Source organism: Girardinichthys multiradiatus, chromosome 17, assembly GCF_021462225.1.
Source record: "Girardinichthys multiradiatus isolate DD_20200921_A chromosome 17, DD_fGirMul_XY1, whole genome shotgun sequence".
Classification (NCBI taxonomy): domain Eukaryota; kingdom Metazoa; phylum Chordata; class Actinopteri; order Cyprinodontiformes; family Goodeidae; genus Girardinichthys; species Girardinichthys multiradiatus.
In genome coordinates this window covers 5,046,786-5,072,153 of record NC_061809.1, presented here as the reverse complement: position 1 = coordinate 5,072,153, position 25,368 = coordinate 5,046,786, and the positions used below count along the sequence as shown (strand labels likewise).

Here is a 25,368-nt window from a genome sequence, read left to right as displayed (position 1 = left end):
CTCTTTTTGTCAATTGAAACTAGGGTGACCAGATGTCCCGATTTGTGCGGGACTTTGCCACATTTTTGACTCCTGTCCTGGTGACTCTCAAACCGAAACATTGTCCCGCATTTGACTGGGTCAGGTTCTGATAAGTCAAAAAACTATTCGACTGGAGCTTTTCTAACATGTAAGGAAAGCAGAGCTGCAGTCATCATCACAGAGGCGCATCAGCATCCCACACTGAAAAAAACACCTATGATCTATGGAATAATTCTTACTCAAACCCAGAGAGGACTGCCAGACAGACAAGGTAACAGCAGCCGAGATTAAGATAGATTTGATTGATTTCACAATGGAGAAATTAACTTGTTACAGCAGCTCTTAGTAACACACAAGTATGGTGAATATTATGAAAAAATGTGCAATCAAAGAAGAAGGTAGATGTGCAAAAACAAGTAGTAACAATAGAATAAAATAAAATACCTTATGTACAAAACACTGCAAAAATGCCAGTGTTAATTTTTAATTCAATTCAAAAATACTTTATTAATCCCAAAGGGAAATTAAATGTTGTTGCAGCTCATTATGAAGGTTTCTTCAAAGAGCCGTTGTAGATGCTGATGGCTGTGGGCAGGAAGGATCTCCTGTAGCTTCTGTCTTACAGTATATCTGAAGAAGCCTCTGACTGAAGACACTGTTGTTGTAGGACAGTCTCATGAAGAGGATGTTCAGAGTTCTTCATAATGTTCATTTTATGTAGAATCTTTCTTTGCACAATGATCTCCAGAGGTTCCAGAGCAGTCCCCAGAACAGAGCCAGCCTTCTTTATTAGCTTGTTGAGCTTTTTCAAGTCTCTGGTTCTGATGCTGCTACCCCAGCAGATGATGGCAGAAGAGATCACACTCTCCACAACAGACTTATAGAAATATGCAGCATCTTGCTGCAAACACTGAATGACCTAAGCTTCCTCAGGAAGTATAGTCTGCTCTGTCCCTTCTTGTAGACGGCTTTAGAGCTGCATCTCCACTCTAGTCTGTTGTCCAGGTGAGCACTGAGGTATTTATTCTCCTCCACCACCTCCACCTCTTCTCCCCTGATGGAAATGGTGTTTGACCTATTCCTTTTTCTCTTAAAATCTACAGTCATCTCCTTTGTTTTATTCACGTTCAAGATGAGATGATTGTTTCCACACCATGCCACAAAGCGGTCCACCTGCTCCCTGTACTCAGCTTCTGTCTTCTCTGATCCACCCCACAACTGCAGAATCATCTGAGTATTTCTGCAGGTGACAGGAGTCTGCCTTGTACTGGAAGTCTGAGGTGTACAGAGTGAATAGGAATGGTGAGAGTACAGTTCCCTGTAGTCCTCCTGTGCTGCTGACTACCTGGTTAGACTCACAACCCTTCAGTCTCACAAACTGTGGTCTGTTTGTCAGGTAGTCTTTGATCCAGGAGGCTGTTGCGACCTCCATTTGAGTCACCTGTAATTTCTGACAAAGCAAATCCAGTCGAATTGTGTTAAATGGACTGGTGAAATCAAAGAACATGATCCTCAAGTTGCCACCTGCTTTGTCCAGATGACAGTGGGTTTGTTAAAGCAGGTGTATGATGGCATCTTCAGCTGCAACTCTGCAGCGATAAGCAAACTGAAGAGGGTCTTGATGGTTCATTGTTTGCTTAGTCAGGCGGGGAAAACGGGAGTCTCGCTATGACCTTCATGATGTGGGATGTCAGGGCAACAGGTCTATAGTCGTTGAGGACTGAGGGGTGAGTTTTCTTTGGTACCAGAACAAGACATGAGGTCTTCCACAGCACTGGAACCTTCTTCTGGGTCAGGCTAAGGTTGAAGAGGTGCTGCAGAATCCCACAGAGCAGCTTTGCAGAGGCCTTTAGGACCCTTGGGCTAGAGTCCTGAACCCTATTTTAACACCCACAAAGTGTCCACACCAGCTAGTGTTAAAATAATATTTATGAAAGTGTTAAACGATTGACACCAATTTTTTTTAAACTAACACCAGCCATTGTTGAGTACCCAACACTATTGAGTATAAACGGTCATGCATAATGTCAACTGCATAGTTGTTGGAACAATGAAAATACTGCAGTGGACTAAGAGAACACTCTTTTTACACCAAAACATTGGACTAGGGTGGCATTTTGTGCAATGGCATTGAAATGCTCTAAATAGAGCTCTTTTGTTTAAAAAATTTGGTCTGTCAGCCTCACGGAATAATGACTGTAACTTTGTTTTATCAGTTAAACAGAATTGATTCCAGAATAAGTTGCACTGAAAAAGTTTTAACCATGCCAACAAGGCCATGTAATGCCAAATTATCACCAGTAACCTGAATGACTGAACCCCTCAATGGCGTGTCAGCAAATGGCACCTTAATACCTTCTGTTTCAAGACATTTCAAATCATTAAGAAGAGGCTGCAAGACTCTACCAAAACTCCTCGGCATGGAATAAAGACACTAGATGAATGTTCATCAAAGCTGAAGTTATCTTAGTTGGCAAATTTCTTAAAGTAAATGCAGCCAAGTTTGTTTGAACCACTTTTTGGTCCTAGTGGATTTGCCGTCTCAAAATCATCGTAGTACAGCTGTATTTGGAGTGCAGGTTTTTGTTCTGAAAACAATAATTGGTTTCTGATAGAGGACCCGTCACTGATGTCACTATATATGCCATCTTCATGACACTTGTTGAAAGCAGGTACTTGGTTGGTAAACAATGACTCAAGAGTTCCTAAAATAGCTACATACATACATTTGTCATTGACAGGAATCTGACTCTCCTTCTTGACCCGACACCTTAACGTGGTGGAGGGTTTTGAGTGCTCGAATGATCCTAGAGCCTATGTTGTCTGGGGCTTAAATGCCCCTGGTGGGGTCTCCCTTGGCAAACAGGCTCTGGGTGATGGGTCAGACAAAGAGCAGTTCAAAACACCTTCATGAAGACCACACAATCAAGGCACGTGACGTTGCCCGGTACGGTGGAGCTGGGGTCCCACCCCGGAGCCAGGCCTGGGGTCAGGACTCATTGGAGAGCGCCTGGTGGCCAGGTTGCTCCAAGCCCGAACGGGAGACGAGAGGCCATCCCCCCGTGGGCCCACCACCTACAGGGGGAACCATGAGGGACCGGTGCAAAGGACAAAGGTGGACACCTCGGCGGCCTGATCTCTGGATGCTTAGGCTAGCTCTAGGGACGTGGAATGTCACCTTGCTGGGGGGAAGGAGACTGAGCTTGTGCGGGAGGTTGAGAGATATCAACTAGAAATAGTCGGGCTCACCTTCAGGTTGGGGACAGGTTTCTGTCGTTTCGGCCTATGGGCCGAGCGGTAGTGCGGAGTACCTGGCCTTCTTAGCGTCTCTGTCAGGGGTGCTGCATAGTGCCCCTCCCGGGGACTCCATTATTCCGCTGGGGACCGAAACACCCACGTGGGAAACGACAGGGACACTGGAAGAGGCATGATCGGGAGGAATGGCCTCCCCGATCTGAATCCGAGTGGTGTTTTGGTATTGGACTTCTGCGCTAGTCACGGATTGTCCATAATGAACACCATGTTCAAGCATAAGAGTGTCCATCAGTGCACTTGGCACCAGGACACCCTAGGCAGGAGGTCGATGATTGACTTTGTTGTCATATCGTCAGACCTTCGGCCGCATGTTTTGGACACTCGGGTGAAGAGAGGGGCTGAGCTGTCCACTGATCACCACCTGGTGGTGAGTTGGATCTGCTGGAAGAGGAGAAAGCCGGACAGACTTGGCAGGCCCAAGTGCATAGTGAGGGCATGCAGGGAACTTCTGGCGAAGCCTTCAGCCAGGGATGTATTCAAGTCCCACCCCCGGGAGAGCTTTGACCAGATTCCGGGGGAGGTTGGAGACATAGAGTTCAAATGGACCATGTTCTCCGCATCTGTTGTCGATGCTGCTGCCTGTAGCTGCGGCCGTAAGATCTGCAGTGCCTGTCGGGGCGGCAATCCCCGAACCCGGCGGTGGACACCTGCTGTAAGGGATGCTGTCAAGCTGAAGAAGGAGTCCTATCGGCTGTGGTTGGCTTGTGAGACTCCTGAGGCAGCTGACGGGTACCGTGAGGCCACCGGCCCACGGCCCAGGCTGTGGCAGAGGCAAAAACTCGGACCTGGGAGGAGTTTGTTGAGGCCATGGAGAAGGACTACCATCCGGCACCTCAAATCAATTCCCTTTTATTATGGGCCATCCAGTCTCTGTACAAGCGGAACAGGAGTTTGGTTCGCATTGCCAGCACTAAGTTGGACTTGTTCCAGGTGCATGTTGGACTCCGGCAGGGCTGCCCTTTGTCACCGGTCCTGTTCATAACTTTTATGGACAGGATTTCTAGGTGCAGCTAAGGGCCGGAAGGGGTGTGGTTTGAATACCAGTGGATTTTGTCTCTTCTTTTTGCAGATGACGTGGTCCTGCTGGCCCCCTCTAGCCAAGACCTACAGCATGCACTGGGGCGATTCGCACCCGAGTGTGAAGCGGCTGGGATGAAGATCAGCTCCTCCAAGTCCGAAGCCATGGTTCTTGACCGAAAAAGGGTGGCTTGTCCTCTTCAGGTTGGAGGGGAGTTCCTGCCTCAAGTGGAGGAGTTCAAGCATCTTGGAGTCTTGTTCACGAGTGAGGGAAGTATGGAGCGGGAGATTGTCAGACGGATCGGTGCGGCTGCAATGAGGACGGTGTGCCGGTCCATTGTGGTGAAGAGAGAGCGGAGCCGAAAAGCGAAGCTCTCGATTTACCAGTCGGTTTATGCTCCTACTCTCACCTATGGCCATGAACTCCCTTAGAGATAGGGTGAGGAGCTCGGCCATCCAGGAGGGACTCGGATTAGAGCTGCTGCTCATCCACATTGAGTGGAGCCAGTTGAGGTGGCTCGGGCATCTATACTGGTTGCCTCCCGGACGCCTTCCTCGGGGGTGTTCCAGGCACATCCCACCGGTAGGAGGCCCAGGGGATGGCCCAGGACACGCTGGAGGGACTATGTTTCTTGGCTGGCCTGGGAACCCCTTGGGCTCCCCCTGGAGGAGCTGGAGGAGGTGTCTGGGGAGAGGGACGTCTGGGTGTCTCTGCTGAGTCTGCTGCCCCCAAGACCCGGTCGCGGAGGACGACGAGTATGAGTAATCGGACTGTATTGATCAAAAATTGTACCATAACGTGCTCCAAGAACATAATCTATATTTTTTTTCAAAATATCTTTTGTCTCTTTGTTTCTGTATAAGGGCACACAAATGGATTTTCTAAGTTTTTTCAAAACACTCTTTGACTTTGTTTACGGTCTGTTCATTCAACTCAGATGAAAGGCATTTAAGAACAGCAACCTGTGCTTGAACGTGAACATCATTAACAATTTGCTCAACTGAACACTTTAAAGACTGCACAATACTTCCAGAAACTCCCGCTGCTTTAACTTGGGAAATAACAGAGCTACACAAGTCCATTAACTGCCTCTTCCTAGAAGATTTTGTGGAGTAACAGAAGAGCTACTCGATGGGTCATTAGCAGAAACATCAACTGTCTCAACACTATCTTGTTGTAATTAATATGTTATTTAATATTAATAATTTAATATTTTATTAAATAATATTTTGGTCTGTTAAGGGTTGTCCTGTGAATACCAGCCTAATAATGTGGTGGTATTAGGACAAAATTGAAAGGGATGAGCCAAGCTCTAACATTATTGAACAGCAAAACAGAATGAATTCACACAATTTCTTAAAATACAAGAATTTATTAACAAAAATAAATCAACTCAAAGTCAAACATGTTTCAATCAACAAACTCTTCACCATGCTAAAACAATCCAACTAAACTACCAAACAAAATGAAAAAATAAGGAAGACTAATGGGCTATGTACAATATAAACAAGCTGATTAAAGATGGTTGAAAACCATGACCGAAAGAGTGATGCAACTTTACCAGGCAATGTTATTTATGTTTGAGAACCAAGGATCATCTTGAAGAATCTGGAATTGAAGTTAAGTTAGTCTTAGAACTAACTTGGGCAATTGGCATACCTTTAGACAATTATTTTAGTAAAATAATATTTTAAAGAATGATTTGCTGAATAAAACCAACCTTCTGGATGACCAATTCTCAACGGTGTTTAATTAGCTGCCTTTATTTATTAAAATAATATTTAAAGAAATATTATTTTGAATAAGAACCAAATCTTTAAGAAATGGGCTTAATTGTATTACTTAGTTATCAAGTTTAGTAAAATAATATTTAGGGAAATATTATTTTACTAGATTGTAAACTAACAACCTTTATGGGTAAATGATCTTTAGCAGGCAAGCACGTGTTCTTAGCTGTTAGCAGTTAAAGCTAACAAAAGAAGCTTATAGCTTATCATCAGAATCAAACACATACCTTTAAAATACCATTAATAAAAGGGTTAAAATGCATAAGTGTGGACGGCGCGTTATGGCCGATCTTCTGTGTTTAAAATCACCCTTTAAATAAAGTTTGTCTTAACTTAAAAAAAAACACAAACACAGAACACAAACTGAGCACGTGTGCTTAACAGACAATCTGCTAGCACTACGATGGCTGAGTTTCAACACAAACAAAACCAAACGTCATAAAATGAAAAATGTTTAGATTATTTAATTCTAATCTAGTTCTCTCTGCCCAAAACCTAACCTCCTACGTGAACCGTACTGAGGAAAAGTTGTCCGGGCGACGAAGTTAAAGGAAGCATCCACAGTGAACATAGGGTTAACTGCAACTAACATCTGTAGCTGTGGGGTGGGGCGGCTCGTTCTGTCAGCCGGCCAAACTGCATGTTACAGCTAACCACGGTGATGCGGTCCCGTTGTCCTTCCTTCAGACCGGGAAAACTGCTCCACTCTGCGTCGAAGAGACAGAGTCTCTGCTGGGAACTCTCTGAAACACAGTTTGCATCTGTAGACCTCAGAGAGAGAAGTCAAGCAACGCTTGTACCTTAATTACCCCCGTTCATGAATGAATACCGGATACACAAACAGCAATTAATTCCTACTTAACTTAGTGCATATGATCGCATGATCGTATGACACTCTTGGATCTAGTTTGAAGAGTTATGTCTGTTTGCCTGCAAAGAGACATTAGCGCGCTGTGTCCCTCCATCCAGTTCTGCTGGGGACCTGCGTGGAAGAGGTTAGTTTGTTGCAAAAGCGGGGTTTTTATTCAAACAGTGATGTCACGGGAAGTCCGCTGTTATTCCCTGTTTCTGGCTGTGCTGGAAGTAGGTTAATGAGATTTATTTTGAAAGTTCCAGAAAAGTTCGTACTGGCCTTTCATTTCATGCCCATGGCTGTGGTCCCAACAATCTGTACCAACATTGTCCATACAAACAGAATCTGTGACAAAAGTGTCTCCATATGCTTTCAGCAAGTGTCTCTTGAACCCGGAATATGTGTAAAAAAACAGATGAACAGCCACATTCAACACATCTCAAATGCCATTTGTCCCCTGGATACAAAGCATGACTAAATTTCAAATGCTGGAAAGACCTGTACAATTTCTGTGCTGAACCTTACAAATGTAACAGGTTAGCATATTCAAATGTTAATTTTCACTCTGATTTCCTTGACTCTGGGACTGTCTTTTGCTGTGGCCGCATCAATGCCATAAACTGTTGTTTAGATGAATGTGTTGAAGTTGATTAGGGTTGGATCGGAGGACACAGCAAACACAAAGTGTGCCTTAAACAGTTCAGCGAAGGCAGCCACGGCAGTCTGTGCCGCACAGGAATTGGGGTTCCAATCCAGGATAATGTAAAACGTCTGTATACTGCTCTTCTTTTCTCCTTTGGAGGAAAGGCTCTGCAGATCCAACTCTGGAAAGGAATGTCGTCATGCTTGTCCCCACCTAAGATTGAGAGACTGAGCAATAGAGAAGCTGATTACTTTAGTCCCTTTCAAGTGACATATGAAGAAAATTTTATTAAATTTAATAAACCTTTCGAGGTTATTAAGTCAAAGCAAATTTTCATCTAAATGCTATTCGTATCTGGACATTTATCTTTCCTTTAGCAAGTGGTTCCGAGTGATAATGGTGAATACGTTTTTTGTTTTTTTTTTCTTAACCGTGTCCTGTCTGGCAGAGTAGCGCTCAGAATTGATGTCTGAGTGCCAAGAAAAAGCCCAACAGATTTACTTTCACAAGTGTAGCATTACATCTAACACTTTAAAGTTCTGCTTGATGTTTATAAAAGAAACTTTATTAGAAACTGCTTTCAGATTATTTCAATTGTTACGGACACGGAGACAGAAATGAAAAGAAAAAAAATAAGAAGCACGAAAGAGAGAGAGGTGGGGCAAAAAGAAAAAGGGGAGATAAGGAGAAAAGAATGGAGGAAAGAAAGAAGGATAAAGCGAATACAAGATAACACCCTGCCTTCTTCTACACCTGCAGAAATGTTCGTATTACCAGCTTTTTTACCAAAAAGTGCATGGTACTTATGAAGGCAAGATGTATTTGGTGGTAAATATATCTCAATATAATATCTCAATATAGAACATTTGTGTATCTGTTAACACCTGAATCTAAACACCAGAGGTTCTGAGTGTGAGCATGCTTGTGTATACAAGGTCTCTCCATTAAAAATATGCAATAGCAAGTGTGAGGAACCACAGACCTGCACCCCTGGACCCAGGACAGATATGGAGGAGATCCAAGCCACAGACATCCAAAGGCCCCCCAGAGCACAGGAACCCCAGGAGAACCACCGCTAGGACTACCGCAACCCCCCCAGAGAAGAGCAGGGGAGAGTCCCAGGGGAACCAGCCACAGTGCAGAAGCCCCAGAGAGCTGCAGCAGCAAGCACACATTCCCTGTCGGCAGCCATCTATGCCTGAGCAGATCCAGCCATGGACCCAGAGACCCGAGACCCCAGGACATATCACTCCCCAAGCAGAGGCCCAACAGAGCCCAGGGGTCCAGGCCCCGGCAAGCACCCACCAGGAGTGAGCCAGCACACAACAAAGCACTCAGCCCCGGACACCGGGAAACACAAGTACACCAGCGGGCAGAGACACCAACCACCGGCAGGTAGTGTGGTGGGGAGGAAATAGGCCCCACATGTGATGGGGGGCCTAAACTGAACCAGGAGAGGGAGCAGCCCAAGACCCAAACTGACACAAAAAACAGGCACACACAGTCACAATCACACATTCCCACCCTCATGATCACACAAAAACACACACCTACGCACCCAATGTAAAGACAATAAACAATGGACGTCGTACACTCACTCACACTCACACTCCCCATACATACTCTATACTCTATAGCCCCCGGACCCAGGAAGTGGTCCCCTTCCCTCTGGGGGTGGAGACAGGCAAACCACCCCAGCACCTGTACCTGGCACCAGTCCCCCAATGACCCCCATGCTCATCCGGAGAGGGGCCATATACAAAAGAGGGGTCTACATGGTCCAAACTAGCCTGCCAACCAGAGCCGCCACAGAATAAAATAGTCCCAACCCCCCAATGAATTCCGATCCTAACCTCATGAGCCCCCACCCCCAATGAACCCCAACATGAATTTCCCTGCAGAGCCACCCCCAACCAGGACACAGATAAATTCTCCAATTATTTTTACCTCTGCCTTGCTCCCTCCAGTCAGGTTTAACCTAAACCGGTTCAGTTATGGTTGAGGTGCAAACACACCCTCCATTTCTGCTACTTGTGTGACCCCTTCTCTTTTCCAATGGTTATAATCAGTCTGACAGAGAGAGGTTACCCCCAATCCTTGTGGTTTTTAGTATAACAATGGCCACCAGAGGGCTCTAGATGGACACACTTTATCAGTTTATTATTTTACTTAGTTCCCCTACACATAGCCAATTCTAAAATGGCCAAACTCTAACACTCAGTAGTTTATCCACTCCCTACAGCACATGGGCACACCCCCACAGGTGAGCTTCATCCCCAAAAAGTCGACGAAGCAACACCTACACAGCACAAGCTCCACACACAGCCCTGCTCCAAGCACCTCCGCCGTGTCCTGCCCCCACCACACAGCGAGGCGCGATGGCAAGGCAAGCTACCCCAGCTCCCGCCCAGAGGCGCAACAGGGCAGACAACATCGAGCACCACGCCCACAACAGAACCCCCGACCCCACACCAAGGCTGGACAAACTCACCCGGCAAGAGGTCCCCGGCCAGCAGCAAGCACTCAGGGCTGGCCTCCCCCACCACGCCCCCGCAATGACACAGACACACCACATCACTGCCACTGCAACGATGGCCCAGGGAGAAACATTATCCAGCTCAACTCTACCACCGCCGCTCAGCTGATCCAAATGCCAGTGACCCCACATCCAAGAAGGGGACACAACCTCCCAACCCCACACACTGGAGCCCTCCTCACACCACCCTCTAGGGCACTGCCTCGATTATTGTGCAGGCACAAGACATGCTCCACCGCCCCACCCACCTGACTGCTAACCACAGCCTGGTCAGGGGCCAAAGCCACAGAGGGAAGCATTGGAGGAAGGCTACCACTGCACGCCAAGAACCGGGCACCCCGTCAACCCCATACCCAAACCCCGGAGGAACCCCAGGATGCCAGTCACCCACCCTCCCGCACGGTACACCTTTCCGCACCAAGCAGGTCAGCCAGCCCCTCCACCAAAGCGAAGCCATATCTCAATCAACACTGCACACTGCCTGGCCAAGACCCCCCCAACCGACAGACCAGATCCCGACCAGAAGGCCCGCTCCCTCTCTCGGCCTCCGACTCCAGATGGCAAACAGCAAATGAGGGTGTATAAAATTCAATTCAATTCAAAGATACTTTATTGATCCCCGAGGGGAAATTAGAATTCCAGTACAACCCATCCAAACATACATCATGACACAAGACAAGGGGGGGACGGGTCACCGAGGCTTTGCTGCCCACTCACAGGCGCTGCCCTTGCTAGATGAGAAAAGAGGCCACATTAGGTAAGAAGAGGGAAAAAATCATATTTCACACTTTATCCTTAGCAGGATACAGTTTGAGATTGCAAAAAACCTTAGCACAAAGAAGAAATAAGTTGACAAAACAACATCATGCCGGGAACGGTGAAGGTGGGGTGAGGGGTGCATATGTTTATCTTGAGCATGTGTGTGTGTGCAAGTGAGTGTGTGCAAGTAAGTCCATGAAGCACTGTCACAGAGGCCATTGTCCTTGATGGTTCGTTGGAATGTTCATCAACCGGCCAAGTTCTGAGCAGGTCCACAGATGTCCTCAGGGAAGGGAGGGGGCAGAGGGAGCAGAGCGTCATGTTTACATAACTTCCAGGAGAAGTTGAAGATAGCCAGCCATCAAGGCTGTGTAGGGGAGACAGATTCAGAAAAACAATAATTATTTGGGTTAGGCTGATTTTTAATTTTCCGTCAGCCTTGAGAGTCTCGCTGGTGCTTCTCAAAGGCTAATCCAAACAGCCAAATTCGTGGTCTTTCTGCTAGATCCGAGCAAACAACTTTCTCCAAGATTTAATCCATTTCACCCCTGAGTCCAGGAACCGCAACCTGCCTGCGATCTTGTGTAAGGATCACATCCAGTCTGCGATTCAGTTCACGTAACATCTCAGTCTGAGTGTTGATCGCTCTGAAGATCCCATCACACATGCCAGGCAGCATTACAATGGCCAGAAAAGCTGCTGACATTCTCCGAATTTCTCGATATGCCAGGTAACCGCTGACTCCTAAAAGCAGAAATCCTGATATCAAACATCCAATTATATACACATCTTCCACATCCTCGACTGACATTATCGACAGACACCCAATCCTCCACTTCTGCCAGGAGTCCATCGTGTATCCGGAGAAAAATGTCCCGTCCAGGCAAGTGGGCTCTCCCGACCCCTGTCTTCTCGTCGAGAAAATTTGATCAATTGCATTGAGAGACCAGCTGACCAAATCCATATTTTGGAAGAATTTGGAAGATATGCAAAAAAGAGGCTCCAAAAAAAGACAAGACACAGAGCTGAAGCAGGGCAGATATGGGAGGGGTGCGGGAAACAGAGAAAAAGCCTCCACCTCCACCGAGAGCAGGAAAAAAAACAAAAAAAATAAATAAAGACCCCAAGCCTACCTCCGCCTTGCCACTGGCAATAGTATTTTACCCCTCTGTGTTGTTAATATAACACCCACACTATTTATTTAACACTACAGGCCAAGACACTCCCAGGCCAGCCGAGAGACATAGTCCCTCCAGCATGTCCTGGGCCGTCCCCTGGGCCTCCTCCCGGTGGGACGTGCCTGGAACGCCTCCTGAGGAAGGCATCCAGGAGGCATCTGCTATGGATCCCCGAGCCACCTCAACTGGCTCCTCTCGATGTGGAGGAGCAGCAGCTCTACTCCATAAGAGTTATGAACAGGACCGGTGACAAAGGGCAGCCCTGCCGGAGTCCAACATGCAACAGGTCCGACTTAGTGCCGGCAATGCGAACCAAACTCCTGCTCCGCTTGTACAGAGACCGGATGTTCCCTAATAAAGTTCACCAGATTCCGTACTCCTGGAACACCCCCCACAGGGCATCACGAGGGACACAGTCAAACGCCTTCTCCAGGTCCACAAAACACGTGTAGACTGGTTGGGGAAACTCCCATGAACCCTCGAGTACCCTGTAGAGGGTATAGAGCTGGTACAGTGTTCCACGGCTGGGACAAAAGCCACACTGCTCCTCCTGAAGCCGAGGTTCGACTACTGGCCGGACTCTCCTCTCCAATACCCTGGCGTAGGCCTTACCAGGGAAGCTGAGGAGTGTGATCCCCCTATAGTTGGAACACACCCTCCGGTCACCCTTCTTATGAAGGGGGTCCACCACCCCAGTCTGCCAGTCCAGAGGCACTGTTCCCGACCGCCACGCAATGCTGAAGAGGCGTGTTAACCATGACAGTCCCACAACATCCAGAGATTTGAGGTACTCAGAACGGATCTCATCCACCCCCGAAGCCCTGCCACCGCAAAGCTTTTTAACCACCTCGGTGACTTCAGCCTGGGTGATGAAAGAGTCCAACCCCGAGTCCCCAGCCTCTGTTTCCATAATGTCCCCAGTCGAGGTCAGCAGCCTCCCACTTTAAACAGTGTTGAAGAAGCAGTGCTTCCCTCTCCTGAGGCGGCAGATGGTTTGCCAGAATCGCTTCGAGACCAACCGTTAGTCCTTCTCCATGGCCTCACCGAAGTCTTCCCAGGCCCGGGTTTTGCCTCTGCCACTGGGACAGCTCAGCCCCTCTCTTCACCCAAGTGTCCAAAACATGCGGCTGAACGTCTGATGATACGACAACAAAGTCGATCATTGACCTCCTGCCATTTGATGTCCTCCTATGTAAATCCAATGTGTTCACTCCCAGCATCCAGATCAATAACCCATTGACCCAATACTACTGATAATAATCAGTAGTATTATGTCACGTAATGTCATGTTATGTCAAGTAAACGCTTTACAAAAGCTTAATGGTCATCATTTTAAAGTTAGAGTAAATGGAACCCCATTTGGTTACTGGGGGCTACATTTTGTGTTATTAAAGAAGTCTCTTTTAAAATACTCCATAACATTTATACAGTCGGTGTTCTACAAACTGAAACTATCTGTGATCTTCTTTTTTTTTTTTATCTATCAATGTTTGTACAGCAGGTTGCTTTGGACTGATATACAGTACAGCAATACATAAGACAGAAAACTGGACAAACAATTCACTTTTAAGAAATGGACATGTTTTTTTTTCCTGTGAATAAGGACCTAGATAAATACGGAATCTTTTTCATCCAACCTCTTCTATTTCTTGTAAAGTATCACATTCACAAATTTAGATGGACACATTAAACCGAACTCCCACAACTTCTGTAATGAACTGTTACAAGACATCACCACAGTTATAGGACTTGGGAATGTAGCGCCTAGCGCCCTCTGGTGGAAAACGTAGCTTCACACGTGGTCGGTCACGTGCTGTCCACAGGAGGAAGCAGGCTTTCTGCTAGCAGCGCTGTGAAAGGCTCATCAGTACAGAGTTCTTAGGTTTGTAAATGAGTGACCCTAAATCCGATTTCCACACACATCTGTAGGTGAACATGTCAGCCAGGAACCCAGGAACTGTCCTCGGTAAGTGAAACACTTTGTTATAGACACGTGCAGCGTTTTTAGATTTTTCATAAAAACAGACATTTCTGTCCCAGTCCTTCCCTAGTGAGAGATTTAAGTGAGAAAACATGAACATTCCAGAGTTAAATGAGTACCACAGGGTCAGTAACCTGCAGGATGACTGCTGGGAAGGTTTCTAACATGACAAAGGGGGAGCTCTAAAAGCCATTTTGCTTTTCTAATTGTTAGTTTAAATTCACTCATAAATTTCTTAACGTTGTGTTTTTTTTTTTCAATTTTAAAAGTCAATTTAAACCTCTTTTTCCAGAATACAATTATTGTATACTTTTAATTATATAAAAAAAAAAAAACAAGATCTAGGTGCACAAGTTTATTCTGGATTTTCTGTAATCCACATCAGATTATGCATACAAATTCATAGTTGTGTAAATAATGACATTGTAAACAGTGAAACAGAGAACGCAGATTTTAGATGGCATTTAAAAAGTGGAAGAGAGTCAATGATTTCCAGAGGTGAGGTGCAGATTGAGGAGAAAGATCTGAGAGAATCATATAGACAGTTCAAACCTTGTCAGAACAATTCTAAACTAAATGACAAATTATAAAAACAGTTTTTAAAGAAAAATGTAAATGTGTAGGAGAAACTGATGCCAGTAATAACCATGTTCTTCCTACCTACCTATTTACCTACCCACCATTTATTGGAGTCAGACCTGGAAGGGTTATCCAAGGTGACAGTGAATACACAGGCAGTACTGAAGAGGGCTCAGCACATCCAAAGCCTGAAGGTCCCCAAGAGACAGTGGCAGGTGAGCTTTTCCATAGTGCATGTGTAGAGGGATTTACTGTGTAAATGTTCACATACCATGCAGGCCAAACTACTTGAAGTTTCTAATATTGCCTGATATTCAGATCAGCTTTTCCATATTTACCCTGCAGACGGCCTGGCTGCTGAAGGCTGTTTCATGTATTGATTTGACAACGTTGGCTGGAGATGATACACCATCGAATGTCCATCGACTCTGTGTGAAAGCTATCCAGCCGGTCCGATATGACCTTCTCAAGAAGATTGATATGCATGACAAAGGTCTGGCCTGCTGAAGGCATCACTGTAAATACACATAATTGCCAAAAGTATTCACCCATCTGCCATAACACATATAAAAGCTTGAGTGACATCCAATTCTTATCCCATAGGGTTTAATATGTTTTTAGCCCACCCTATGTTGGTATAACAGCTTCAACGTTTCTGGGAAGGATTTCCAGAAGGTTTAAGGGTGTGTTTATGGGATTTTTTTCCCATTCTTCAAGAATTTATTTTGTGAGGTAAGATAGTGATGTAGGAAAAGAAGGCCTTTCTCAAAGTATCTGCTCTAATTAATCCCAAAGGTGTTCTTTCAGGTTGAGATCAAGACTCTGTGAAGACCAGTTAAGTTTTTCCACACCCAAATTGTTCATCCATGTCTTTATGGACTTTGCTTTGTCCATAAAGCAAACATGCACTGTGATGTTGAATCCGGCGAGACCATCCCCAAACTAAGGGACCAAGCCCAATTCCTGTAAAAAAAAAAAAAACCCTACACCATATTCCTCCCTTCACCAAAGTTTATGCATAACAGAGCCCAGTTGTGGCTACTGCCAACCCAGACTCTTCTATATGTGAATACCAACATTTTTGTTGCAAAACATTTTATTTTGTGTTTGATTTTACTCTCATTAATCATGTTTCTGTTAGCCAATAGTTGATTCAAGCCTTTGAATTGTTGTTGACAACTCATAATTTAGTTTCTCAAATGTTAGAATTTTATATTAGACCAATGAAAAGGATTTTGATACGGACATGTTACATCATGGCCTGCACAATTATGGGGAAGCCAGCGGACAGTCAGTTGTCCTGCCATAAACCATAATTGCTGAAGAAGCTAGCTGTTCACAGAGTAATGTATCCACTTTTAAAAGTTATGGTTATGTTATGAAACAGCAACATATTCTTTAATAAATAGCTGTAAACTGGTACCTTCATCAGACTTTTAGACTGTAGATGTTACAGAGAAGCACTGCATCAGTGTGTTAACGTTTCACTTTTCTTTCCCATAGAAAGTACGCCTGGATCAGTGCTTCTGTGTTCTTTTTGTGTCTCTATTCTGTTCTCTCAAACCCCCAGTCGGTTGTGGCAGATGGCCCCTCACACTGACCTGGTTCTGGTTCTGCTGGAGGTTTCTTCCTGTTAAAAGGGAGTTTTTCCTCTCCACTCTCTACATGCTCATCCAGGAGGAATGAATGCTGCAAGTCACTGACTCGATGCAATCTGCTGGGGCTCCTTACATAGAAAAACTTTTTTACCAATTTGAATAATAAACTGAATCCGACTGCACTGTTTGATAGTTAGGATTAATTGTAATGTATGTACCTGACTTGAAATCTGTTGGATTTGATTAAATTTACTTCGTAAAGTGCCTTGAGACGTGTGTTGTGAATTGTTGCTTTATAAATAAAACTGAATTGAATTAAATTGAATGCCTGCGATGGACTGGTGACATGTCCAGGGTTTACCCCGCCTCCCGCCCATAGAATGCTGCAGAAAGGCACCAGCTTCCCCCCGAACCCACTATGGAAGAAGTGGTATAGAAAATGACTAACTGACTGACTGGATTGAATGCATGAGTTTAACCTGCAGAGGGAGACACAGATCAGTTTATCTACATAACCCAGCTTCTTGATGTGATCCAGGAATATCTACAGCAGCAGTGTGTGTATATCCATCTCGTGTGGTTGATGCTGTCAGATCACTAAAAGCAGCCAACTCCAGCCTCCCTGTTGCGTCAGGTCAGTCACCTGGAATCTATATACATTTGCTTTGAATAGGTTAAAGGTCTAGGATGTGCTGGCATTTATTTTAGTTTGTGTGTCTCCAATTTTTCCCAGTTGCAACTGGCTTTCCAGCTGGGCAGACACCCCTGGAGACCCGCTTGCAGGAGGTCCATATGGCAGTGAGAGACGGTGCTACAGAGATTGATATTGTCATCAATAGGACGCTTGCTCTTACAGGACAGTGGGAAGGTACAGCTTTATTTACTTACAGAGGGAGTAAAGGTGCTCTGAATGTTCTGCAGCAGCAGAACTACTGAGATACACTATATTGCCAAAATATTTGTCTGTCTACTTCTACATGTACGTTAACTTTGACAACATCCTAATCTAAGCTGGACCTACTGATGCCAGCAACAGCAACGTTAACAAGCCTGTAAACATCTTCCACAAGGTTTAGGAGTGTGTTCATAGTTAGAGGAGAAAACCAGAATTGCAGCCTTCGCTCTAATTCATCCTAGGGTGTTCAAGAAGGTTGAGATCAGGACTCTGCAGGCCAGTCAAATTTCTCCTGACCAAACGTTACACACCTGCAGCCATGGAAGTGATTGGAAAACTAGAATTAATTGATTTGATGGTGTGATCAAATACCTTTGTATGTTTCATTATTCTAGAACGTATTCTAAACAAAAGCCTCTTTCTTCATACACATTAACAGAGGAAAGGGATATGAGGAAATGGACTGTGTGATCGTGTAAAAAATGTCAGAATCACGATTGTCACCCTTTCGGTTGTTACCCTGACAAGGAATTTATTTTGATTATTGGTGGTGGAGTCCTGCAGGCATAAAGGTGCTGTAGGAGGGAAGACCGAAGTCATTTAGCTTCTTTGCAGATTGGAAGACAAGCTGGAGCCTCTTTTTACCCTCCACAGTGGCAGAAGCATACCAGTAGGAGATGGATGAGTAGAGGATGAATTCATGGTGGCAGTGTAGAAGTGCACCATCATTTCAATTAACCGGTTACGTTCTTCTGGCTAGAGAAAGTTTATTTTCCTCAGAACATATAAACGTAGGAGTTCAACAGACTGATGACTGGAGGTGCTGCTGTTAGTGTAGAAGGAGAAGAGGAGGGAAGAACGACAGAGCCTTGAGTGGATCCAGTACTGATGGTCCGTGGGTTAGATATTCACTTTCTCGGCTTTACATGTTGCTTCCTGTCAGACAAGAAATCTGTGATCCATCTGCAAAAAGAGTCGGGCACATTCAGCCGGGCCAGCTTGGCTTACAGGAGGGCTGGGACGATGCTGTTAAAGGCTGATTGGTGATAGATGGTAGATGTGACACCATCAGTTGCATGAGGGACTTTATGACTATAGGCCAGGGAAACCGGTCTGTAGTCAACAAGTCTAGTTATTTTAGGTGTATTTTAGGCCTTGAATCTGGTTGGGATGAGACATGACTCCAGTGGGGTGTTAAAGGGATCAGTGAAGACTGAGACAGTGTGCTTCCGGGTGGAAGGAGAGACAGTCAGGTCCCTGCTGTCTTCCAAACAGTTAATTTACATCCTTTTCCCCATCATGGCCTGGTGTACTTCAGATGAAAAATAGCCTTTTGGCTAATTTTACTCATGAATTCTCATGCGTTCTTTTTAAATTGCACTGTCCCCTTTCAAATAAAAAATACCATACAATGCAGAAGGGTGTTGTGGTGTTGCTGGAGGGTCCTAAGGAGTCGCAGGTAGCAGAGTAACATCCCAGGTCTCTGATGATGGAGGGGTTAAGGAGCTGAATGTTTGGAGGTTTCAAAGTCCAGGGTGGTGTGGAGGAAGCAGGAAGGACTGCTTCCTCGAATGTCAAATCGACAGTAGATGTCGCTTAGCCTTATTGTGAATTGTTGGTTGAGTAGGGGGCTTTAGACTTGAAGTCTGTTTGCTGTCTGAGCCCTTTTCAAACACAAGCAGTCGTTTGAGCAGAACGTTTGTTGTAAGTTCTTTGAGTATTGTTGTTTAGCCTTTCCAACCCCTTTGCTGGCTTCCTACTTTGCCAGGGTTTGTCAAACCTCCCTATCAGTGCAGTCCAATCACGTCCGCAGATCCAACCACAGCCTCCTTAATCTACTTCCCCGATTTTCTCACAACAGGTGTTAAAGCCTTTAATTTTTTTCTGTATGTTGGAATCAGATTTATCGTCACTTGGTCTGAGAGTTTTGTTATTTATTGAACCTGGTTAATTCCATTCCATACTAAATATGTATTTTACAAGAGAGACATGGCCTGAAAACAATGAAGAAATACAATTTACATTAAAAAGATTGAACATATAGTGAGTTACTGTGCAGCATGGGGAACAGATGCAGTCTGCTTACAGTTGTGTAACAGGGATCCTAGGTGGCCTTCTCTCTGGTCGGGCATTTTATAAACCTCATACATATGAGAGGTTTTCCTTGTTGACGTCACCAAGAACGATAACTGAGATGTCAGGGTTTATCTGCTCCACACACAGGATCTGGTTGGTGAGCATCCATTGTGCTTCCAGCATGTTAGGTTGTGGATCTAGAAGGCATTACAGCTGATTAAAAAAAAAATCCATATTTGGGTGACAACATTGAAAGACCACTGTTAAATGTGTGCACCAGTCACTGTTGATGTAGAAATCTGTAGATTTACTGGAGAGCTTCGTGCTGCATTCTGCCAAGAAGAGTTGGAAGCCTGCATGTTGTGGTGCAGATCCGCACAGCCTCTTCTCAAGACATAAAATGGGAGATAAAAAAGTACCTTTTTTTCTATCAGTAGCTTGACTTCATTAACTTTGACGTACAGTTAACACACATTGGAGAGGAACATACTGAGCGGTGGTGTCTGGAGGCTGCAAATGCGAACAACCTCTTCAACACATCTTCCTCTCCTACAGTGTTTTAGTTTGTGTCTAAAGGTATGGGTGCTTTTGACCTCAATGCCTGAAAAATCAGCAGTTGTAGCAATACAAATGGGGAATAAAATGCCGGCGTAATATGTCTGATGTTCATGACCTCTTCTTTAGTGTAGTGTTCACAGAACTGTGTAAATACACAAGATTAAAGAATAAAACCGCCATCTTTTTGTCTTATTTATAGTCTGTCCTTTTTCTCTCTGCAGCCATGTACAGTGAGATTCGCCAGTTTCGAGAGGCCTGTGGTGACACCCACATGAAGACAATTCTGGCTACTGGAGACCTGGGAAACTTCACCAACATCTACAAAGCCAGCATGGTTGCCATGATGGCTGGTCAGTCCCACAACACACATTTCTTTACATTTGTGAAGATGACAGTTGGTCTGTTCTTTTAAAAATGGTACCACAAAAGCATTCTTCACACAAAAAGACTGGAGTTTGGTCACCAGATTCCCAGTGATGATTTTCCATGAAATTCAATTTGATATATCAGGTGAAATATATTCAAGATTTATTTATTGTCATTCCTCATGATATTTACTAGGTGTGAGACAGAAAATCTATTATCGTTTATGTTCCCCTCTCAATGCAGACAGGATCGGTTCTGACACGCAAAACTTTATTATCTTAATGTTAATTTATGAACCAATTTTGGGGAATACAGAAGGCGGAACTCTCAAGCACAGAAGTGCAGCACCCGTAAAGGTCAAAATACCATAGTCTAAAATAAGAAAAGGACAACCTAATAATGATGTAGCAATTAATTTATTTTTTATGTATAAAATCATATGTTCTGGAAAGAAATGCTTCTTGATTAAATTGGAGTCATTCAGAATTGGTGGTAAAACATATCATTGGACTTAGGATTTTTTTGTTTTTTTCTAATGATTAATGACATTTCCTCTTCAGTTTTAGAACACAATGTTGAAACATCTTCATATGCAGACAAGGAGCTGTAATATGTCTTTTACTAATAAGAAAACACAGGCCATAATAAAAGAAAAGGGGGCCAGTCAGTGGGGATTCAAGTGGGGAGGTGTGTGATCAGCGAGTACACAAGCATGATTGACACTGCTAAGGCATTCCTCCTGGCTCTGATTGGTTGTTTCTGACCGGGAGCGGTGTTTGTTTGTAAATAGCAGTAGGAGCACTATGAAGAGCAAGAGGAGCTTGATTTTCTTGACAGAGCATCTTATCATACTATACTAACAGGACATAGTGACAGTTTTAAAACAATATATAAAAATATACATTTTTACAAAAGTTATCTACTGCAGCTTTAAAACGGCTTATTATGGCCCAGACATTTACACAGTAGCCATATTTGTCGTCACATATGTGGTTTTAAAATGTGGACCCCTTAATGGCTCTTAGACTTTTGCACATATTGTGACATTACAGCCACAAATTGTAAGTTATTTCTTTGGAAATTTGTCAGACAGACCAACAAAGTAGTGCATAATTGTAAAGCGGAAGCAATAATTATATATGGTTTTCAAAGCTGGCTTTTAGTAAGTGTCTTTACCAACTTTGCACATCTACAAGCTGAAATTATTTTGTTTAAATTGATGCTTCTTGTACATTTTCTCTATCTTTTTCCTAGCAGAAAGAAATTTCTTGGTTGATTAAAAATAACTTTAATTCTAAATCTGCAAGGGATGTGAATATTTTGGGAATTAACTGTAGCCCTATCCGTCTCCCTGTCAACACCGACCAGCTTTCCTCTCCTTCTAAAGAAAAACACTTCCACAGGATGATGTTGTCAAACTGCCAAAAATACTTCTAATGCCCATCTTTCAACAATCTTGTCTGTCTTTCATAGATGGCAGATTTGTATAATCCATAATTAATAGTTCCTTCTGTAACCAGATTCTCCCACCTGAGCTGCTTCTTTAATCAATGCTCTCCTTGACCAGCCTCAGTTTAGGTGGATGTCCATGTCTTGGTAGGTCTGCAGTTGGTCCATCCTCTTTTCATGTTCAGATGATGGATTTAACAGAGCTCTGTGAAATGTTTAAAGCTTAGGATATTGTTTTAGAACCCGATCCTGCGGTGTTCCTTGGGCTTCATAATGCTCTTTGTTCAGTTATACCTTTGACCTATTTATGCATTAAATTACATACAACCGGGCTTTGTGTTTTCTAATTAGGAGAGTTCTGAAGGCAAGTGGTGGCACTGGATTTTAATCAAGGCTATGAGAGTGTATGAGTGCCCAGTGTTTATTTAACTAACTTTGACAATTATGTGCTCCTTTGTGCTGCTGTTTAACAAAAAAAACCTTCAAAATACGTTAAGGTGTGTGGTTGGACAAGATGTGAAAAAATGTAAGCAATATGAATTCAGAAGGCACTGTTAACATTTCCACACAAACATTTGAACATACACAGTATCTGCTTAACTAGCCATCACATGATGAGCCAATTACAACACCAAATTGTCAGGGGCTCTGTTAAATAGAGCTCATTATCGTAATGCATCGCTTTTGTCACCACACTCGCTGCTTAATCTCCCAGTGTTCCTATAAATTGCACATGAGATTCCTGAAATTAAATGATAATTTAACCTATTAATCTGTGATGTCTGCTATTTTACTCGTCTGTTCTCTTCTAGTATCCGTTGCCCACCCAAATAAATAGCCCTTTCATACCACCCCCTAACATTTAATACCCATTAGCCATTATCTGGTAATTAAGATTCTCCATAATGGATCTTTAAGAATATGCCAGTTTGAGAAAAGGGAATGAAGGCTAAAAAAAAGGCTTGACTGAAAAAAGAATTTGTAGAACACATCTTTAATGACCTAGGAAATGTTTTACTTGTTCTACTTAGCAATGACCAAATGAACATTATAAATCAGAGCTACCGAAGGACATTTTGTGTGCAGCCCACAGTTTTTGAGAAGTCTATTAGAGTATCATTTTATCATCTATTTTTACCAAGAAAGCCAATAAAACACAAAATCTGAAGGAGGACATATTTTGTATTCATGAACATGCAGATATCCTTTGTCAGCCAGGAGCATATGCTCATTTCTGGCCAGGCCTTCCATCTCCACACCTATTTATCCTGGGCTGAATGTCATTGTTTAAAGCAGACGTGGTCATTTTACAGCCTGCGGGCCACATCCAGCCCACTGACTACCTTTGATCACACACACACACATTCCATCCATCCATCCATCCATCCATCCATCCATCCATCCATCCACAATTAAGAAGGTTAACAAAGAATATTTTATATCAAATACCTTGTCTTTAACGCACATCTTCCAGCTGATTGGGATTGTTAATCCTACCAGGTTCAGACTTCATCAAGACTTCTACAGGAAAGGAGGCAGTCAATGCTACTTATCCTGTTGCCATAGTGATGGTGAGAGCTATCCGTGACTACTTTTTGCGCACCGGTCACAAGGTACAGTCTTGTTTGTTCTTTTTTTGTATACAGAGGGTTTTATATATATATCTTGACAGCCTCTTTCACAAATCGGTTCCATTATAAACTCACAGAGAAGTGGTTCTTGGAGTAGGGGCCCTATGCAGACAGGCAGGTATGAAAAGCATGGTGAGATAAAAAAAAGTTTTAATACAAACAAAAATAAAACTCACAGCAGGCTGAAGGCTAGGTAAACTGGCATGGACACCAGTCTTGGAATGAACCAAGCCAAACAAAACAAACCAGCCACGAGTAAACAGAACAAAAGAGTATATATGTGGCATGGCACAGTTGAAGCAAGGACAGGTGGACTGAATGAAGCTGATTGCAAGCTGACTGTGGCAGGGAGTGGAAACAACAACATAAATGGGCTGAACAGAGAAGCAATAAAACATCTAACCAAAGTAAGTTCTTACAGAACATAAACCAAAATGCACAATGAACAGAGAACAAGAATCCTAAGAAATAAAGGCTAAGGACAGAACTAAAGCAACTCTTGGAAAAAAATGATCAGAAGCACACCCAAAACAAAAAACCTCAAATCATGACAGAGAAGAACTTTCTGAGCTGCCTCTGGCCAATTATAAACCACAAACTCAAATCCAGCCAGCTGTGTGTAGCTGATGGAGACATGGGGTGGAATTCTGCAAGGTTGATGTAGAGCATTATGCAGAAAATGATTATCGGACATTTTGGCTTTTAAAGGATGAACACATCGGATGTGACACCTGATGAGCTTAGTTTATGTATATCTACTCCTCAGGAAACCTCCCTTGGCCATGCGTTGAGTGATCAGTTCTGTTTCTGTGTACTTCAGCACAAAGCTAGTAATTACATATGTTGTTCTTCATACCTCTGTGGTCCTGATGTGTTCCTTTAAATGTGTTGGCCAGTTGGTCTGTCGTCATTACATCGAGCTCTCGGAGCCAACATAGGTCAGCCAGATAACTACCTTGCTTGGCATGTCATCGGCATAGTAGTTGAGAGTTGACTACAACTCCCAGTGCCCTTCCTTGTTCTTTCACAAAATACACCAAAAGGATGAAAGGCATCTACATAATGGTTTTAAATGTTTTGTTAAAGAGGCTAATGCAGATTAAAAACCTTAAAAATATAACATGTCTAACATTCTAGTTATTAAAAAAAGTTTTTTTTATCTGGTAGTAAACATTTATTCTGGGGTCCTACATGAAATATTGTATTGACTGAAATTTGTATTTGTTACTGTAGGTGGGCTTTAAGCCAGCAGGAGGAATTCGGACAGCACAGGAATCCCTAGTGTGGCTAACTCTGATCAAAGAAGAACTTGGAAATGATTGGCTCTGCCCTCGTCTGTTCCGCTTGGGAGCTAGCAGCCTATTGGCTGACATCGAGAGGCAGGTGAGAATTTAAATCACAAAGTTTCTCTACATGCTTATTACATATTTACATGTTACATTGGCATACTTGCGTGTCCCTGTCCTTTGTCTTGCTTGTACAGATCTACCACTATGTGACTGGGCAGTATGCAGCGTACAATGAGCTGCCCATGGCCTGAAGACAGAACTGTTGTTTAAGGCATCAGACAATTTAAAATGCCATTCAACTCAGTCATTGAAGGAAAGGTACAAACAAATTTGTTAACAATGACAGTAGTATCAGGCATGTTGAATTGATTTTAAATGTCTGTTAGGATTAAAGTGTTTTTCAGATAAGTAGTGATGAGAGTTACTAATGTAATAAATCATTCATTTAAACTCTGAGCTCTGATGATTCTTTCCATAATTTTAAGGAGCTATATGCAAAATGGCACTGCAGTTGTATATATAAAAACAACCCATACATAATGAAACGCCCTCTTTTATGCAGTAAATCCAGGGGATATAGGAGATGTGAATATATGGAAGTTTTAGGCAACTTTTAACCAACGCCTTTCAGAGTAAAGTTATCAAACAAATTTGTAGATGCATCATACAGTATGTCCTGGACATCATCAGTTCTGGATGATGTGTCCACAAGATAACTTATAACTGAAAGCTGCTGCTGTAAAGCATATCGATATGATTCAAAAAATGGTTTTGGCAGACAAGCTGTACTTACAAATTACAGCACATCTGGAAGTAACATTTTAAAGCCAAGAGTC

At 43.6% G+C, this 25,368-nt stretch overlaps 1 protein-coding gene across 2 annotated transcripts; it reads left to right on the top strand.

Moving 5' to 3' along the window:
• Positions 1-13,901: 13,901 nt before the first annotated feature.
• On the top strand, positions 13,902-24,982 carry dera (deoxyribose-phosphate aldolase (putative)). Of its 2 annotated transcripts, XM_047390355.1 has the most exons (9): positions 13,905-14,076; positions 14,788-14,885; positions 15,016-15,163; positions 16,807-16,902; positions 17,002-17,136; positions 20,019-20,147; positions 23,113-23,225; positions 24,477-24,626; positions 24,727-24,982. In XM_047390355.1, exons 1-9 carry the CDS (start codon positions 14,046-14,048, stop codon positions 24,781-24,783), a joined length of 957 nt encoding a protein of 318 aa, XP_047246311.1. In that variant the 5' UTR covers positions 13,905-14,045; the 3' UTR covers positions 24,784-24,982. The 2 variants fall into 2 exon arrangements, with proteins under 2 accessions (XP_047246312.1, XP_047246311.1); XM_047390356.1 differs by lacking the exons at positions 16,807-16,902; positions 17,002-17,136 and having other exon boundaries at positions 13,902-14,076.
• Positions 24,983-25,368: the final 386 nt, after the last annotated feature.